This window comes from Microdochium trichocladiopsis, assembly GCF_020744255.1.
Source record: "Microdochium trichocladiopsis strain MPI-CAGE-CH-0230 chromosome Unknown B0I36scaffold_3, whole genome shotgun sequence".
Taxonomy (NCBI): Eukaryota; Fungi; Ascomycota; class Sordariomycetes; order Xylariales; family Microdochiaceae; genus Microdochium; species Microdochium trichocladiopsis.
The window spans coordinates 1711563-1728459 of NW_025763546.1; the positions used below are offsets into that span (position 1 = coordinate 1711563).

General features: G+C 57.4%; 6 protein-coding genes across 6 annotated transcripts; 5 read left to right on the plus strand and 1 right to left on the minus strand.

Moving 5' to 3' along the window:
- Positions 1-220: 220 nt before the first annotated feature.
- Positions 221-1052, minus strand: B0I36DRAFT_87759 (uncharacterized protein). The gene has a single exon (XM_046163499.1). It carries the CDS (start codon positions 808-810, stop codon positions 337-339), a length of 474 nt encoding a protein of 157 aa, XP_046015174.1. The 5' UTR covers positions 811-1052; the 3' UTR covers positions 221-336.
- Positions 830-2088, plus strand: B0I36DRAFT_346925 (uncharacterized protein; the record flags this gene model as incomplete). Its single annotated transcript, XM_046156511.1, has 4 exons — positions 830-846; positions 950-984; positions 1060-1647; positions 1715-2088. The coding sequence occupies 4 exons, from the start codon at positions 830-832 to the stop codon at positions 2086-2088; spliced, it is 1014 nt and encodes a 337-aa protein (XP_046015175.1).
- A 399-nt stretch (positions 2089-2487) lies between these two features.
- B0I36DRAFT_317578 (uncharacterized protein) lies at positions 2488-3773 on the plus strand. The gene is made up of 2 exons (XM_046153176.1): positions 2488-3058; positions 3157-3773. Exons 1-2 carry the CDS (start codon positions 2987-2989, stop codon positions 3556-3558), a joined length of 474 nt encoding a protein of 157 aa, XP_046015176.1. The 5' UTR covers positions 2488-2986; the 3' UTR covers positions 3559-3773.
- Positions 3774-4427: 654 nt separating this feature from the next.
- On the plus strand, positions 4428-6673 carry B0I36DRAFT_317579 (uncharacterized protein). The gene has a single exon (XM_046153177.1). The coding sequence runs from the start codon at positions 4596-4598 to the stop codon at positions 6477-6479; it is 1884 nt and encodes a 627-aa protein (XP_046015177.1). The 5' UTR covers positions 4428-4595; the 3' UTR covers positions 6480-6673.
- Positions 6674-11125: 4452 nt separating this feature from the next.
- Positions 11126-13109, plus strand: B0I36DRAFT_317584 (uncharacterized protein). Its single transcript, XM_046153178.1, has one exon. It carries the CDS (start codon positions 11207-11209, stop codon positions 12689-12691), a length of 1485 nt encoding a protein of 494 aa, XP_046015178.1. The 5' UTR covers positions 11126-11206; the 3' UTR covers positions 12692-13109.
- A 152-nt stretch (positions 13110-13261) lies between these two features.
- B0I36DRAFT_317586 (Man1-Src1p-C-terminal domain-containing protein) lies at positions 13262-16263 on the plus strand. Its single transcript, XM_046153179.1, has 2 exons — positions 13262-15116; positions 15254-16263. Exons 1-2 carry the CDS (start codon positions 13567-13569, stop codon positions 15963-15965), a joined length of 2262 nt encoding a protein of 753 aa, XP_046015179.1. The 5' UTR covers positions 13262-13566; the 3' UTR covers positions 15966-16263.
- The last annotated feature ends 634 nt before the right edge of the window (positions 16264-16897 follow it).

Below are 16897 nucleotides of genomic sequence, written 5' to 3' on the forward strand. Positions count from 1 at the left end.
TCACCACGGGCCAATGGACCATGCACTTTCATAGCAGTGACGCGGGCCTTACATCCCAACTCTGAACCCAGACCACTGTCGCAAGCTTCTGCCTCAGCCTGCATCTTGTCAGCATTGCTCGCTGCTCTGTTTCTCAATATGGTCTAGTCATTCTTCGACCGTCCAGACCAGAGCATCGGAGCCAGATCTCTCCACCCGACGATGTCCGTGGGCCGACTCTCTGCATTCAACTTCGCCCTTGCTGTGCGCCAGGTTGAGATGCAGAAAGTGCCAGATCCAAGCGCGGACCTTGTTGTATTAGTGTAGTGCAGGCTGGTGGCCCAGGCACGGCTGTGATTACACTAAGTGAGGTACCTTACACTCCAGGCACGCGCCGTGTCGCGGGCCTGTCATAGGCCAATTTGGGCAATCCGGCTGGCGGTTAGGAGATCTCCGCTGGTGCTGCCCCTCCCGATCTCGCTCGCTTGCCCCTCCACGTGCAGTCATCGAGGTCTGTCTGGCAACACGTGTAGGCGCAAATCGTGAGGATACCTCAGGTAGGCTTGGGTTTCCTGCATTCGGTACAGTCGTCCAGACTTTCCGCCAGTGCAATTGATCAGTCTGCTCTGTGCTACTGGGTGTGCTGCCCGGGATACCCGACCTTCTCGAGGTAGCGAGCGCATCGGCGACCGCCGCCCCGGAGGGTACCTGCGTCACCTGCCGATTGCTGCCAGGTCCACAAGTTGGGCTCGCGCCGCGACAAATTCCCATATCTTCGGCGTCCGCCCGTCTGTGCCGTCCCTCACCTCCAATCTTGCAATCACCAGCCATACCACACAAGCTCTACGCCATGGATCTCGTCAGCGGGTGAGTACCAAAGTCTCTCCAACTCAGATGCCTTCCATCGAGCCCACAGAGAAAGCATGCACTTCATGCGGAGCGCGCTAACTGTTCCTGCCCAAAATTCTAGCCTCGAAGGTCGACTCCTTTTCGCGGTGCCCAAGAGTCAGTAGCATCCCTTCCAGCCCGCAGACAACGAATCGTACTCGTATGGAACACTGACACCATCTGCGCATCCAGAGGGGCGGTTGAACCAGGCCACGCTGAACCTCCTTGAGGGTGCCGACGTCCAGTTCCGCCGCGAAAACAGACTCGACATCGCTCTTGTCAAGAACCTCCCAATCGCGCTCATTTTCCTACCGGCGGCCGATATTCCCACCTTCGTCGGTGAGGGCCAAGTCGACCTCGGCATCACCGGTCTCGACCAGGTCCAGGAGCACGATGCTGGCATTCGCGCCCTTCACAGCGCAAGGCGCATGTCTGGCGAGATCACGCCCGAGCAAGAGTCGGCCCATACCTCAAACGGCTCCGGATGCGAGGTGGTTCTGGATTTGGGCTTCGGCGGCTGCAAGCTGCAGGTTCAGGTCCCCGAGAAGGGCTCGTACACCACTCCCAAGGACCTGGTCGGCAAGAACATCGGCACCAGCTTCGTCCACCTGACCCGTCAGTACTTTGCGAACCTCGAGGCCGAAGAGGATGCCGCCCAAGAAGCGGACCTGAAGTCGGTGAGATTCAGTGGCAAGCTCCGGACAAACATCATCGAGCTCAGCGGCAGTGTCGAGGCTGCTTGTGCACTAGGTGTTGCAGACGGCATCGTCGACTTGGTCGGTATGTCGCACATAGCTCCGATCTTCTAGCCCACTGCATATTGACGCAAAGGTCTAACACTGTACAGAATCTGGTGAGACGATGAGAGCCGCCGGTCTCAAGCCAATTGATACCGTTGTCGAAACCTCTGCCATTCTCATCAAGTCCAGGAAACCGAGAAACCCCGAACTCGTCGAGCTGCTGGCATCCCGCATCCGTGGTGTCATTACCGCGCAGAAGTACGTCCTGTGCCAGTACAACGTCGAGCGGAGCGTCCTGGCGGCTGCCACCAAGATTGCGCCTGGCAAGCGTGCGCCCACAGTCACGTCCCTCGAGGCCGAGGGCTGGGTTGCCGTCAGTGTAATGGTGGAGAAGAAGAAGCTCGCGCCGATAATGGACGAGCTTACCAAGGTCGGCGCCACCGACATCCTGGTCCTGGCTATCGCCAACACACGTAGCTAGTGAAGGCGATTTGGAGTGTTAGATTTGGACAAATAAAAGTAAAACATTTTGGCTCAAATTCGTTTCCAGAACTACCATCCCTCTGGTACCGCAAACACGATACCACAATTTGGGACGCGGATCATTCGGAAAAGTAGAAAGCACGTGTTAGGAAGGCGATGCGTAGCACGAACGTAGCCATGGACCCTTTAAGAATAGCGTGTCACCAGACTGGTTGATCGTGTATGAGCTCCTTGTCACTGACAAAACGCTTGGTGGAGAAAAGGAAATCCTCGGGTGCAGCCGAGATGCGAATGCCTGACTGACGTCTTGGTCGCCTCCATTTGCGCCGGATGCTCGGCTGCGGGGCAATGGGGGTTTAGTTGGTGCCTGGCACAGCCGGAGCAATAACGTCACCCTGGGCGGCTGGCTCCAACGGGTTGCACCTCCCAGTCTTACACACGGATCGAGAACGACCTGTGCTTAAAGTCTATCACAAAGGCAAAATAATTCATCACTGGCCTTTCCCTTTCCCATCCTCGCATACCCTTTGGGCCATCGAGTCTGTGCCACAAGCCGCAATTTCTTGTCACAGGCGCTATCCTGCCACGCGCGCGACAAGCTCGGCCATCACTTTAATACCATTTGAGTTTCGCTACCACAGCTACTATCTCGACATTTGTAGCCTCCCACTGTCCCGAGCTCCTCACCCAAGTCGTCCTTTACTGAACCTGCCCTTGTGTTTGTCACAACACGATCAGCCTTGCCCTTGTATGCGACCTTCCAAGGACCTTGCCGCAGGGATACGATAAGCCCTCAGTCCAATGTGACCTGTCTGTCCATCAAGCACGAATATACCCACGCGAATGAGACGCCACATTCTCTCCAGCGCAATCGGCACAAACTAGAAGTCGCAAGCATGGATGGCACAACCCGCGGCGGCGCTGGCGCAAAGCCGCCAGCCAACGTGGCAGGATCCAAGCTGTACCAGGTCAGTGAAACCAAGTCATTTGAAGAAGGCCGATGGAGCTTCACATGGCCATCCTCAAAGCGACAAGCTCTTCGACCGCAAAACTAATGTACCAGTAGACGATCATGACGCCCCTCAACTTCGTCACATTCATAATTTCCCTCTGGATCGTGAGCGGCCGCAACCAGCGGAAACGAGTCGCCATGCATCCTCGGCGACCGTCACACAATGGCGTCGCGGCGTGGCTACCAAGCTGGCTGCAGGGAGTTATCTTCCGCCCGCAGCCATACCACTACATTGATGACAGGTCCGACAACCCGCCGAACTACATGGACAAGCGATTCTACTACCACTCCAAGCAGAGAAAGATCATGAAACTCGAGGCGGCGGACGCATTCGAGCTGCGCAGCTCGGTGCTAGGAGCTCTGTGTATTGCTGGGGTAGCACTGGTCTGGGTGTGCGTCTGTCTTGGCCGGGCATTGCTGACCTTGACGCCATGGCAGCAAGTCTGGACGGCCTAACTTGACGAGCGGACGACATGCAATTACCACATTCTTGTGGAAAATAGTAGCACACATTTGGGACTCTAAATCTGCATCGTGGACATCACCGGTCCACAGGAGTTTGGACGGCACGGGGAATTCTTGATTTTGCCGGATGATCAAGGGAAGCTGCATCGGAGACATTGAAAGGATCATCTTAGTCACGCATCAATATCAGCAATATCGTTCCACATGACCTGAGCCGTTTCCGCTATGCAAGGCCGCTCCTCGGTCATCCAAGTCAAAGACGCAGTATAATGGCACGGAAAACGGCATTTAGCTGTGACACTCGCGACCTTGGGATCAACAGCTCCGGCGAAGACAGTCCCTGGGTGACATCAGACCGGGGTATGCTCTGCAAGACCCCTTGCGATGATGCAACCCCAGCCGATCTGGGCTGGCGGCCCTAGGCACGCGCGGGCGGGAAGTGACGCCACCGGGCCGATCAGCCCTGGGTCCTAGGATGCAGCTTGGCAAGCAGCGTCGATCTGCCGAGCCGCAAACCGTGCGGTGCAGAACAGATTTCCTCTTTGGCCGTGTTCACCTCTGTGAATACTCCTCCGACCATTGCCGCTCTCAACGTAGGGTTTTCATTCATAACGGCTTGGGTCCGAGCGATGCTCAACACTTCTTGGCCTTTGCTACGCAACGATAACCTTGGAAGCCCTGCATGCCTTGTTGCGCTAGGGGAGAAGCTTGGAAAGCCAATCTTGGCACGACAGCCCTAGGCGACCTGCCAGAGTCCTTGTTTCGGTCGGTGGGACCACCTGGCGCCACTAAACAACGTGCTTGGGCTTAGGGGTCCCAGTGGTGAAATCATCATGCCTTTGGTCCTTTTTCTTCTCCCTCTCAACCTGTGCCCCTCAGCTACAACATTCAATCGTTCCTGTGTATGGCGCCGGGAGAGAATTGGCTTTGCATGTGCATCATGGTCGCAGCGTCTTCATTGCATCTGCGGTAGACTGTTTGGTTTCTTGACGATTTAGGCCTGAGCAAGAGGCAACGGCGCCCGCGTCATGATATCTGTTCCCTTCCGCAGCTCCATTGCGCACCATCACCAGCCAGCATCGCCGCAGATGGATCTAGCATCGACATATCGTGCCCTTCACCGTGCGCAATACTTTGCCAGTCTCGACACGACCAGCAACCATTACACCAATAGCATCCCCTCGGTCACTACCAGCACGGACAAAACATCAAGGCCGTTCCTGATCCCACTGTACCTTTGTGGCGTATACATCATCCCCGCGATATACCTCGCCATCCCACACCGCTCGGAACAGTCGAAATGGATTTATGTCGCGCGGTGGCCGCTGCTGGCCGGGCTGACGTGGTTCCACGTGCAGATGATCCTGCATGTTTCGAGCCCAAACTTTGCGAGCGCATATGCCGCTGGTCTACTGGGCGCCTGGGGGGTCATTTGGAATCTTACGGTACTAGTGTGGACGAGGCCGCAGTGGGATGGGAAGAGGGTAGAAGTGAGGAGGCGAATGAACAACAGCAACACAGTCTTTTCCGCAGGCAGAAGAGATGAGGCAGCAGGAGGACAGAGCAGTTCCTTCGGGGCCATTGAGTCTAGCGGGAGAAATGGGATTGCGAGTAGTGCTGCCCGGAAGAGAAACGGCAACGGGCACTCGATTGGCCATGCCAATGGTGGTGTGGATGGTCATACGTCAGAAAATGAGCAGACTCACAAGGTCCAGGATGGACTTGATAGCAGGCAGCGGGCCCAGAACGGCAACGGGCATTATCACGGCACAGCTCGACCACAGCCCTGCCTCGGCGACGACTTCGAGTACTTCTGGCAGGAGTTCCAGGAAGACGCCCCTTTTTGGACTCGGCTCAACTGGTCGTTCGACTATGTCGCCCAATTCCGCATGACCGGGTGGAATTGTGCCATTCCATCACTTCCGCCCTACGAGCCTCCACTATGCAAAGGTTCCAAGCAACTATCTCTCGACACGCTGCCGAACCGTTCCAGGGACGGCTACACGCGCGTGACCACCCGCAGGACGTACATCTACCGCACGCTCTTCTTGAGCATCATCCCGTCCTACATCTTGATCGACCTTCTAGCTGTGCTGCTCACCCACGACCCGCACTTTGTTGTTGGTCCCGAACATAACCTTCCCCTGCCACAACACCTGGCAGCCTTGCATCCAGCCGCCCGTTTTCTATGGCGACAGGTCCTTTCGCTCCTCGCCATCCTTTCCGCGCTACACCTCGTCCTCAACTTCGGGCAGCTCTGCCTCTGCCTCTTCTGCAGACCCTTGCTCGGCTTCCGTGCCGAGCCGTGGCACCTGCCGTCCATCATGGGCTCCTTTACGCAAGTCCTGGACCGCGGTCTTTCGGGTTTCTGGGGGTCGTGGTGGCATCAGACCTTCCGCTTCGGCTTTTCCGCGCCGACAAAGTACCTCCTCCGGTACGGGTATATCACCAAGGGCACGCTTGCCGCGGACGCTGCCTCGTTCGCCATCGCATTCGTCCAGTCCGGCTTCCTCCACGCCGCGGGCAGCTACACCACCGTCCCCGAGTCCAAGTGGTGGATGCCGCCGCTCACGTTCCTCCTATCGGGAGTGGGCATGTTGCTGCAGCAGAACCTCGCACGGCTTCTGTGGTCCAGGACCTCGCTGTCGAGAGAGGCCACGCCGCGCTGGGTCCGCCGCGCGGCGAATCTGGTATTTGTCCTCGCGTGGCTGTCGCTCACGGCGTGGCCTCTGCTCGACGACTTTGGCCGTGCGGGGTTGTGGCTGTACGAGCCCGTGCCCGTGTCGTTGTTCCGCCCTCTGACCAAGCTGGGCGACTTGGCGGACCGGCGGGTATGGAGATGGGATCACGATTTCTTTCCGCGGTGGTATAGGGGAAGAAGTTTGTTGTGGGATACGGGGCTTGGTGTGTGATATGCCGGTGGTAGTAGTGATGTTGATTGTGGTGGCGATCGTGGTAGGGGAGATGATTGTATGGATGGCGACGCCAAAGTACATATGAGGACTGAAGCATGCAGAGATATACACGTGGATATGTTACGAAATATTCGCCATCCTGGGGGCCCGCAAGTAGCATAAAAATAGTTGATAGGCTTGACTCGAAGGAGCCACCGCTGCTACTGCGGCCGACTTTGTCTTGTGATGCTAGGTTGGCCATGTGAGAATCAATGTCTATCGTTGTTGCCATTCATCATGCCAGCCTTCACGACAGGAAGTGGCGTCGCTGGTGGCTACCTCTCCCATCTCTGAGCTGATCAAAGCGGGAACAAGAAAAGCTTCCCGAATCCCTATAGCTTCTAAGCCCGAATCCCTATAGCTTCTAAGCCCGAATCCCTATAGCTTCTAAGCCCGAATCCCCATAGCTTCTAATGAGATCACCTCGCAGGGGAATTTTATTGTTGGGGGGGCCACCTGGCCGTGGCTGGACAAGCAGCAGCTACGTACGCTCTTCGGGCCGTGGACCTGATTCTCTACCGGCCCCTCGCCTGTTACACTAGAACCTACAAGAGGTCGTTGCATTGAAGCATGCAACCCTATGGAGAACAGACGGCCTTTGGGAAAAGATTTTGTGTCCTCACGCTGTTAGTGATGGCAGGACAGAGTGGCTTGGCCCAGGGTCCAGGTAAACCTACTTCCTTAGCACTACCCTAACAACGACTTGTTGTCCGCAGTACTAACAGCGTAATGGTGCGCCCCCACGGGCTGTCTGAACAGGGTCGCTTTTCGATTTAGTAACACCCCCACGGCCTGCACCCGACCTTTTCCTTGCCAGTGCCATTCTATTTTTTTTCACCTTGTACCTAGGTGGAAACCTGTCTCTTTCGAAGAGCGCCTGACTAGGGTCCGCCCAGCGGCGGTTCTGCTGCTGCTGCAACCCGTGGCAGACCTGCAGGTTCGGCTGCCTGTGTAGCACGGCAGGATGCTACTCCGACGGGCGCACTTGTATGCATCAGCGAGCGAGCGGATGGCCGAATCGAGCAGACCATGAAGTCGCTGCCCGGTGCGTCCACCTACCTCGATCGGGAGGATCTGTGCCATGGATGGTCATGACGCGTACGAAGCCATCACCTTCTGCCCGTGTCTGTCACGGCCAGACGGCTTGAGCTCACATCGTACCTTAGGTAGTGCCGCAGGCTGTATTGCCCGCCGGCCCACTGCGCAACATTTTCGATCAGTCAAGGTACCGTCGGCATGTTCCGCCCAGCCGGCCCTCTGGGCCGCAGCAAGGCGCCGATAGCCCTCCTCTGAGAGGGGCTGCCTTGCCGTCACTCTCTCACTCTCCTCTCAGCACCTGCCCGGCGCAGTCGAAGAAATCTGCAGGTTCACGATGCGACGCGCCCACAGCAAAACCCAGAGATCTCGCAGTCACCGGCGACTGTGCATGTCAATTGTGCACACTCCCCAGCCCACCCCCAAAAAGATCCTGCAGCATGTGATCGTATCCCATGCATGAGCCACACCCGTCTCAGCAGCAGCCCCCCCCTGCCCACACCTCGCAGCCCACACCTCCTTCCCGGGACGCCACGCCGAGCCCGAGACAGGGCCCTTCTTGACCGGGTCATCACAGAGACTGCCTGTGACAAGCCTGCCAATCACCATCTCTGATTTACTTCAGGGCAAGCCGGCAGTATCAAAGGTGTTTTTTTCTCTCTCTCTCTTCATCCAGCCGACCCGAAGCCGCTATTCCATTCAGCTGCTGGAGTTTGGCCGTGCTGAGGCTGCAGGAGTCGTACAGCTATTCCGGCGATAATCACGTCTTGAAGCCTGGCTGGATCGTTGACGGATAAGGCCCGAGACTGGCCGTATGACTATTCGCTCGGATGTCCCAAAATCCATTGCGCGCAGGTTCCAGAACATCAGCTGCGCTCGGTGCTTTACTTGATGCTGCTGCTCACCGCCAACGAGTAGGCCTGAGATTATGCTCGTGGCGTCTCGTTCAAAGGTCCCAGGTTACAAGCCACTCGAGTCTAGTATTAGTTCCAGCACAACGTGGACACGGGGTGCTTGGGATAAATCGTCGAATGGAGCTCAGCCCTGAGGGCCTGCGAGTTGGTTCTCTTCAGGGTCCAACAGGGATTGCAAGAGCCTGAGGATATAGAACCGCTAGGCTAGAGCCTCTGGGTAAAAGATTACTGGTCGGCAAGTAGCGCTTGAGCCGGATGCCCAATGTGCGGGAATTTGGGAGATCAGACGCTGCTGACTCGTGAGCCTTCCTTGGGCGCCCTAAAATCGAGTGGGCGCAGGGTCTCTCAAATGGCCCGAAAACTAGGGCTTAACGGGAAGTTGGCCTTGCCAGGAGCCAGGAATGAGGTATGTAGCCCTCGCCGTGCTCAGCGCTTGGTGTCGAGCCGGCCATCCTAAAACTCAAGGGCTAGCGGATGCGGTCTCCACTAGAGGACTTACACGGGCGTCGTGGCTGGCCAACACCAGGCCTACCTACTAACGTAGGTATTCCTGCACTTATGAGCCGACACGAAGCCGTTTTAGGTGTACAAATTTGAAGGATGATATCCCACGCGTTGATGGCATCTGAGGAAACTCGGCCATGGGCCGTTGACATCTGATTGGGCCGGGCCAATCAACCATGCTCAACGGCGCGGGGCAGGAAAGGTTTGAAGAGATGCAACACGGCCTGCACGTCATCGGCAGCGCGGTTTTAAGTAGTGAGAGGCGGTGTCCTCAGTGATCGTAGAATGTGGCCGGCTCGGTCCCAGGCTGGATGGGCTCAGCATGCAGACATGGCTGGCGGCCGAAGTCGCAGGAGCGGCTCGTCCCCGGCGAGGCCCGGCACTGGCCTCTGCTGTGCCGCCGCACAACGGGCACACCCGGATCTGTGGTCAGAGCCCGCTGGCCTTCAGCTGTCGGAACACCAAGCGCAGACAGGGGACGGAATGCTCCTTCGGGAGGGTTCCCGCTAGCCGAGAGGCCGGCAAGCGGCCATCCTAGCTATGCACCAGGCGGCGAGACTTTGGCAATGTCCTCGAGCGAGCGGGCCTGGAGGGGAGGCCGACCAACGTCTGTCTGATCCAGGACTGGCGTGTTTGAGGGCACCCAATGGCCACTCAGCGACAACAACTGGCTACAGCGCTGGGGGTTAAAATCATGCTCTGGGTGTGCTGCGGCCAAATGTGCCACTAGGCGGAAAGAGGATGTTGAAGCCACAGGCGAGATGACCAGGACCAGGACCAGGCCTGGAGAATCAGAGAGATCGAGAGCCCCCCCACTCGTCCGGTGAGCTCTGTGCCAGACAGCCAGACAGGACAGGACAGGACAGGGCAGGGCAGGGCAGGCTGGCCCTGCGTGCGCGCAAGGCGGGGAACCCACTCGCCTGCTTCTCCGAGGACTTCTCCGGCCACTTTTTGTCAGTGATGGGTGTCAAGGGTTGTGGCCGAGGTGTTGAATCTCTTGCAAAGCCAGCGCAAATGAGAGAGCTCATGGTCTCGGACTTGGATTCTACTTTTGAATGACGCAGAGGTGCGAGGTTGTGGCTTGAGGACATGGATGGAGCATGTCCTGAGCAGCACCTCCACGACCGACCCCACGCGGCCCTCTCGTCGCCCAACTCCCACGGGGCTGTTCTGTCGCAACGACTCCGCTGGCCCGCTATTCTGCTGCGCCCGTGGGCCTCCTCCTCACTCTCCTTCCTCCTCGACCGTCACTCCGTCTCGAGCTTCGCTGCGCGCTGCAGTCGTCCTCTGGCTCGCTACTCGAGCATCGCAACGCCGTCGCCAGCACACAGCATCTCTCTCCCGCCCGGCGCCCGCGCGGGCCTGCACTCCCGCACGCGCGAGATCCATCGTCTTCAGCAGCCCAGCCCCGCTCCGCTTCGCCATTTTCTGCGTGCGCTTGTCCCGACAGGTTTCATGTCCTGCCAGAGAAAACCCGCCAGCCCGTCAGCGTCTTGACCAGATCGATAGAGGCACCGCTGCCTCTTACTGTGGCACCACATACCGGACAGTGTCGTCGACTTCCACCACAGTCGGTCATGATGCAAGCCAGCGGGTGGGACTCGCAGCCACCGGCCGCGGCCGAGGATGATTTCCAGTTTCTAGACATGTCCAACATTTCCAGCATGGGCGATGCAATCAGCTTTGACTTTCAGGACTTCGGCGCGGATGCTGCCAACGGCATGCAGCCTCGGGAGAGCATCGACACGCCAATGAGCGGCACGGACGCCACGACGCTGATTGCTTCGGGTCGCATGGCCATGCCCACGACAATGGCTCCAATGAGCTCCGCAAGCACGCATCCTTCCCTGACGGCACACATGCTGCCCACGCAACCTGGCGCTGGAGACACGATTTCTGAGCTGGATGCCCAGATCAACTTCCTCCAGCACCAAAAATTGCAAGAGCAACAGAGGCAGCTGGAGGAGCGGCAACGGCTTTTCCAGGAACAGCAGGCCGCCTACTATGCCCAGCAACAGCAGCAACAACAGCAGCAACAGCAACAGCGGCATGTGGTTCCGCCTACGCCACAAAGTCTGGAGATGCACCCATCGAACCACTACTATTCCCAGCAAGAGCCAGGCTCGGCATCTGGCATGTTCGAGCCTTACACGTATAGCCACAAAGAACAAGATGTAAGGACCTCTCTTGTGGGTTTGTGCGTCGAGATATCAGTGGCTGACCTTGGAGCAGATGGCCTTCACACCACTAGTGTCTCCTGCCGTGACACCCCTTGATGCGCATTTCGCCGTGGACACGGGCTTCACTGTGCCTGGCGCATACTTCAGTCCGCTGACATCGCCCGCGCTTCACGCCCAAAGCGATCCAATGGCCGGCTATGATGTCAGACATGCTAGCAGATCGACGGCATCACCGGTTGACTTGGACAAAGATTCACCGGCCGCACCGGTGTCTTCCGTGGATTTGTCCAAGAAGGTTCGCAAGAATAACGTTTCAAAGGCACGAAAATCGAACGTGCGGCAATCTCCTTTGGTCAAACCACAGCGTAGGAAGACGCTGTCGACGCCAAATATGAAGGCGCAAATATTGTCGGAGCTTGCAGAGTCGACCGCAGAGCGCGCCGCCCAAGAGAAGCAGCCGCAGCAACAAATCCTGGCTCCACCATCGTCAGTCTCGACTGAGGGCTCAGAGAATGCCTCGATCTCGCCGGAGGCCCTATCTGAGATGCCACCTCCGCCAATACCACAGCCTCGATCGGCACGGCAGTCTCCTTACATGCAAGCGCAGAGCAATTCACAGGTTGGAGCATTGCCCCAAGGTGCTGCCAGTCTCCGTGGAAAACCTTCACCTGCCACACCCGCCTCGCTCTTCCGAATATCGCCTGGAAGCAAGCCCTCGGATGCGACTGCCCCAGATCAAGTCGCTTCGGATCATATTGAAAGCTTCGCACTACCCGAACCCATATCGATGGCCCGGCCGGATCTCACGCCCATCATGACACAGCAATCGAGTGTAGTCAACAACAACAACATGGAGGGACCAAAGGCGTCGTTTCAGGCACTGCCCTCACCAGTCATCTTGAAACAGCAGCCACGGTCTGCTACTTCGAATGAAAGTCCCATGCTTACTCCCAAGGCGCCCACACCAAACCTGCGCAAAACACCTCTCATGGCGGCGCGCGGAAGCAAGAAGGGTCGTTCGGGTTCGGTCCAAGTCTCACCAGCTCTATTGCCAAGGATATCCCCCAACATCAAACCACTACTTCCGGGAACTCCAGGCATGTCCGCAGAGGACACTGCCTCTTTGCTGCTGGCGTCCAAATCCAATTATCAGAATATTCTTGAGGGCAACAAGGTGCCGGGCATCACGTATCCAAGCGAGCTTTCAACGAATCTCACGTCGAAACGGACGTCTCACAAGATCGCGGAGCAAGGCCGACGAAACCGAATCAACTCTGCCCTCCAGGAAATCGCCGCGCTCCTACCGAACTCTGTCAAAGAAGGCATCGAAGCCGACGAGAACAGTAGTGGCGCGGACAAGAAGGAGGGGAAAGCGACGAATTCCAATGCAAATGCAAACGCAAACGCACCAAATAGCAAGGCGAGCACGGTCGAGCTAGCGATAATATATATCAAACAACTCCAGAAGGAAGTTGCCGAGGCCAACCAGCGCGCTGAAGAAGCGGAAAAGAAGCTCAGCGAGATGATGGCCGCCTAGGAGATTTCGATTTTCAACACAACAAGCAAACATTAATAATTCGTTGCATACACAGCTCAACACGTGGACCAAATATTGCCGTGATCCAGAGTCTGGAAGGTTATCATTACTTGGACAAATAATCAATATTTATGGGGGATTTGTAGGAAGGGATGGGCTACTATATATGGCGTGGCGTGCAGGGATTTTTGGGCATTTACATACTTGAGTTATCGGCGACGAAGCCCGTTGTCACAATAATGCGGAGGGGGAAAAAAAAGCATCCAGTAAACTCTCGAGTCTCGGAAACATCAGAGATCTGCTGAAACTTCACACCAGCAAAGCCCAGAGCTGCCTTTGGATGAAGCATGTCAGCATAAACCGCCTGGGTCGCGTAGGTCGCCTAATTGCGCTCCAATCAAACAACATCTTGAAAGCGCTGCCAGGCGAAAGCTGCTCAAATCGTCCGTGAGCCGGATTGGTCCTCGCACAAGTGTGGGACTTGGCTTAAAGTGGGCCTCAGTCTGTGTTGCCAACGACAACCAAAAGTGGGACCACGTATGATTGCATCACCCACTTTCCTCTCATCAACAACAACAACGCCACTAGGCAGAAAAGTCCAGATAAGGACACCCTTGCATAGGGCATCACACGAGACCGATTCGGCTGCGCGCTTCCAAGGGCCGTGCTCTCTGCTCTCCGCCTTCCCGCTGCGCACCGGCAACCACCTGATCGACCGCTACTAGGTTAGCATCTTGTCGCCAGCGTGGCTGATTGTGAAACCCAAAGTCCCTCTGGCAGTCCCGACCTCGCCTTCGGAGCCCATTTCAACACACAGGTTCAAGTCGACAAATCATCACACCTGCCACCTCGAACGCTTGTGCGCCGACGCAGCCATGTCAGACTCGGAGTCTGTAGAGTACCTCCAGCCGGGCTTCGACCCCAAGACGCTGACGATCCCGCGCCTCCGCTCCATCCTCGTGGCACACAACATACCCTACTCGTCCAGCGCCAAAAAGGGCCAGCTCATCGAGATTTTCAATGAGGAGGTCGTGCCCCGCTCCAAAAAGATCCTCGCCGACCGCGCGCGCGCGAAGCGGTCGAGCAAGGGCATCGTCGACGCCGGGGGCTCTCAGAGCAGCGTCAATCCGTTTGATGACTACGACGACCTCCCGCCGCCGACATCTCGCGCATCCACGCTGCGCCGGTCCAAGTCCCCGCGAAAGGCAGCAGTCCCGGTGGTCAAGTCGGAAGAGCCGGAGTACGATGGACAGCCGATGTTGAGTCCTGCCAAAGCTCGCCGGCCTCGCCAGACAAGTCGACAGCCTCAGCCCGAGGAACCCGAGCCCGCGCCTGAGCCCGCGCCCGAGCCCGTGCCCGAGCCCAGCTATGGCACGGCCAGGAGGAGAGTGCGCCAGACCAGCGGTGCGCCTCCTCAGATAAAGTCTGAGGAGACAGACGAGGGATTCTTCCGACGTGAGTCTGGAGCCTTCTCGAGGGAAAACCCATTCCAGAGCGCAAGCTCCCCGCCGTCTGCCGAAAAGGCACCCCTTGTACGGAGAAAGACGCCCAGCGCTGAGACCCCTAGAGCCGTCAGTGGCGCGTCCGTAAAGCGTGCGCCGCGCGCGTCATCCGCGAACGTTGTGCGCACTCCACCTCCCGTCGAACAGCACTACGATACACCTGAGCCCGAATATGCCGAAGACGAGATGGGGTACCTGGAGCCCGGGGAGGAATTCACACCAGAGGAGCAACTGGAGCTTGCCGCAGAGGAAGCCCTCCACGGAGAGCGTTCACTGGCGCCCGTACGTCGGTCCACGACAAAGTCTTCTGGTCCTGGCTGGGGCACTCCCATCTCGGTCGTCCTCGTGACAGCTTTGGCTGCGTATGCTGGCTGGTTCAGGCAGGAGAAGATTGCTGTCGGTTACTGCGGAGTTGGCCAGACGGTGAGCTCGATACCTAACGAGATTGAGGTCCCGGAGTGGGCGCACGCGGTGTTGCCTCCAGTGCTCAACGTCCCAGACTTTGTCATTGAGAGCGTCGAGCCTCAATGCGAGCCCTGCCCAGCCCACGCTTACTGCTACGCCGATTACTCCGTCCGTTGCGAGCAGGACTACATCCTTAAGCTGCACCCTTTCTCGCTTGGTGGCATCATTCCTCTGCCCCCGACCTGCGAACCTGATGGCGAGAAGGTCAGGCGTGTGCAGACAGTAGCAGACAAGGCTGTCGAGGAGCTTCGTGAGAGGACAGCAAAGTTTGAGTGCGGGGAGCTCGTGAACGAGGAAGGTGCCAAGGTCGAGACGCCGGCGATTGAAGAGCAGGAACTCAAGGGCATCATCAACCAGAAGCGGAGCAAGAAAATGAGCAATCAAGAATTTGAGGACCTTTGGGCTGCTGCTCTGGGCGAGATCACGCAGAGGGAGGAAGTCGTCGTCGAGACACAGGAGTAAGTACCTTCATATCCGCATCTTCCCCCGACCCATAGCTCGCTTTCCGAACAACGTTGCAAAGCAGAGACATCCCACGCTTTACGTTACAAGTGTCTGACAGTGCGACTAACCAGACCCCCGCCCGCCCCCATAGAGCCCGAGATTCCGGCGGCGTTTCTACCCGACTATCGTCCACCTCTCTCGCTCGCGTTCCGCTCACATGCGCAGTCAAGCGATCAATCCGACTCGGCCTGGCAAGACATCGTCTCAAAATTAGCGCTGTGATTGCCCTAGCGCTCACGGTGCTGTACGCGCGGGCGCGCTTCCTGAGCGAGCGTGCCGCAAACGCGCAGGTGCCCGCCCTCGTCGACGTCGTGCTGGACCGCCTGGCCGCGCAAAAGCAGGCCGTCATCGAGGAGGGCTATCTCGGCGAGGAGAGCACCGAGGACCCGTGGCTGTTCCTGCCCAACTTGCGCGACGATGTGCTGCGCTCGATCCACTCGCTGTCCAAGCGCGAGCGCCTCTGGCAGCGCGTGATCAAGTGGGTCGAGCAGAACAGCAACGTCCGCACGGGACAGCGCGAGGGTCGCAACGGCGAAGTTGGCCGCGCCTGGGAGTGGATCGGCCCCGTGGCCGGCGCGATCGAGGGCGGCAGCGGTGTTGGAGGTGGTGGTGGCCCAGGCTCTGCGCTGGCCCGGCGGAGACGGAGTCAGCGCTACTCATACGGCGCCGTGTCCAACGCCGGCTCCGAGTCAGCCGTCAAGTCAGAGCAGGACCACACCGGCACGCCCGAGGCTGCGGCCGACCGGTCACTGATCCATAGGAAGTGGGACGAAGGAAGCGGCTCGTCGCGGCCGATATATTGAGACGGAGCGTGGGGGGTGACGCGGTTGAAGCAGGCGGGGAGACGGGCATAAACTTGATATCTTTTATGACTTCGCTTTTCCCCCTTCTTTACATAAACACACCAACATGAACTTCTTTTCTTTTCCTTGCCTAACAATCTACTTTTTTTCCATCTTCTCTCGGCCGGTCTCTCTCTCATGTGTCGATATCCAGCTTTTTTCTTGTTTTGGTCTCTTTATATCCTCTTTTCATCCGTTCTTCTTGAGGTCATTCCTTCCTTTCTTTAGATGGGAAATCATTATTGCCAGCGCGGCTCGATCTCCGGGCCTCGGGTTGCGGAGCGACTGTGTGCTGTGCTGTGCTGTGCTGTTTCCTAGTGTTTGGAAGAACGAAGGGCGGGGGCGGGGGGGATCCTCTTTGTGCTGGACGTGCTTTTGGGGAACACGATGAGAAGTTGAAACGCTACTATTAATTGATACTGCCCTTTTTCCCCCCAATTGTTAACGACCCCCTCCAACGCCATTACGCAAAGACGGCAGGCAGAGCGGCGAGTCCATACAACAATGCGAACTTTCAAACTTGCCTGCCGGGAAATTCGCCACGTCTTACTTCGCGCGTCTCATAGGGGCACTCGTGTCAGGGTCACGTCGAGTGCATTTCATGATGCTCGATAACCTTTTCACATCTCCAAGACCATTGAAATGTTTAGAGTTTATGCGAACAGCATTAATTCCCTAGTGATCAGGAAAGTATTTGACTCGAGGACAAGAAAACTGTCCATGTATTACCACGTGAATTAGTCCCTGCCTTTTGTGGCTACATGACGGTACCAAGTACAGTTGTCCTTGGTGACCCTTCCCCTTGACCGTCGGATGACATGCCGGCACAGGACAAATACCCTAGGACACTGTGCCTCCTTCCGTCATGGGCCCCAATAAGTCATGGTGTGAAC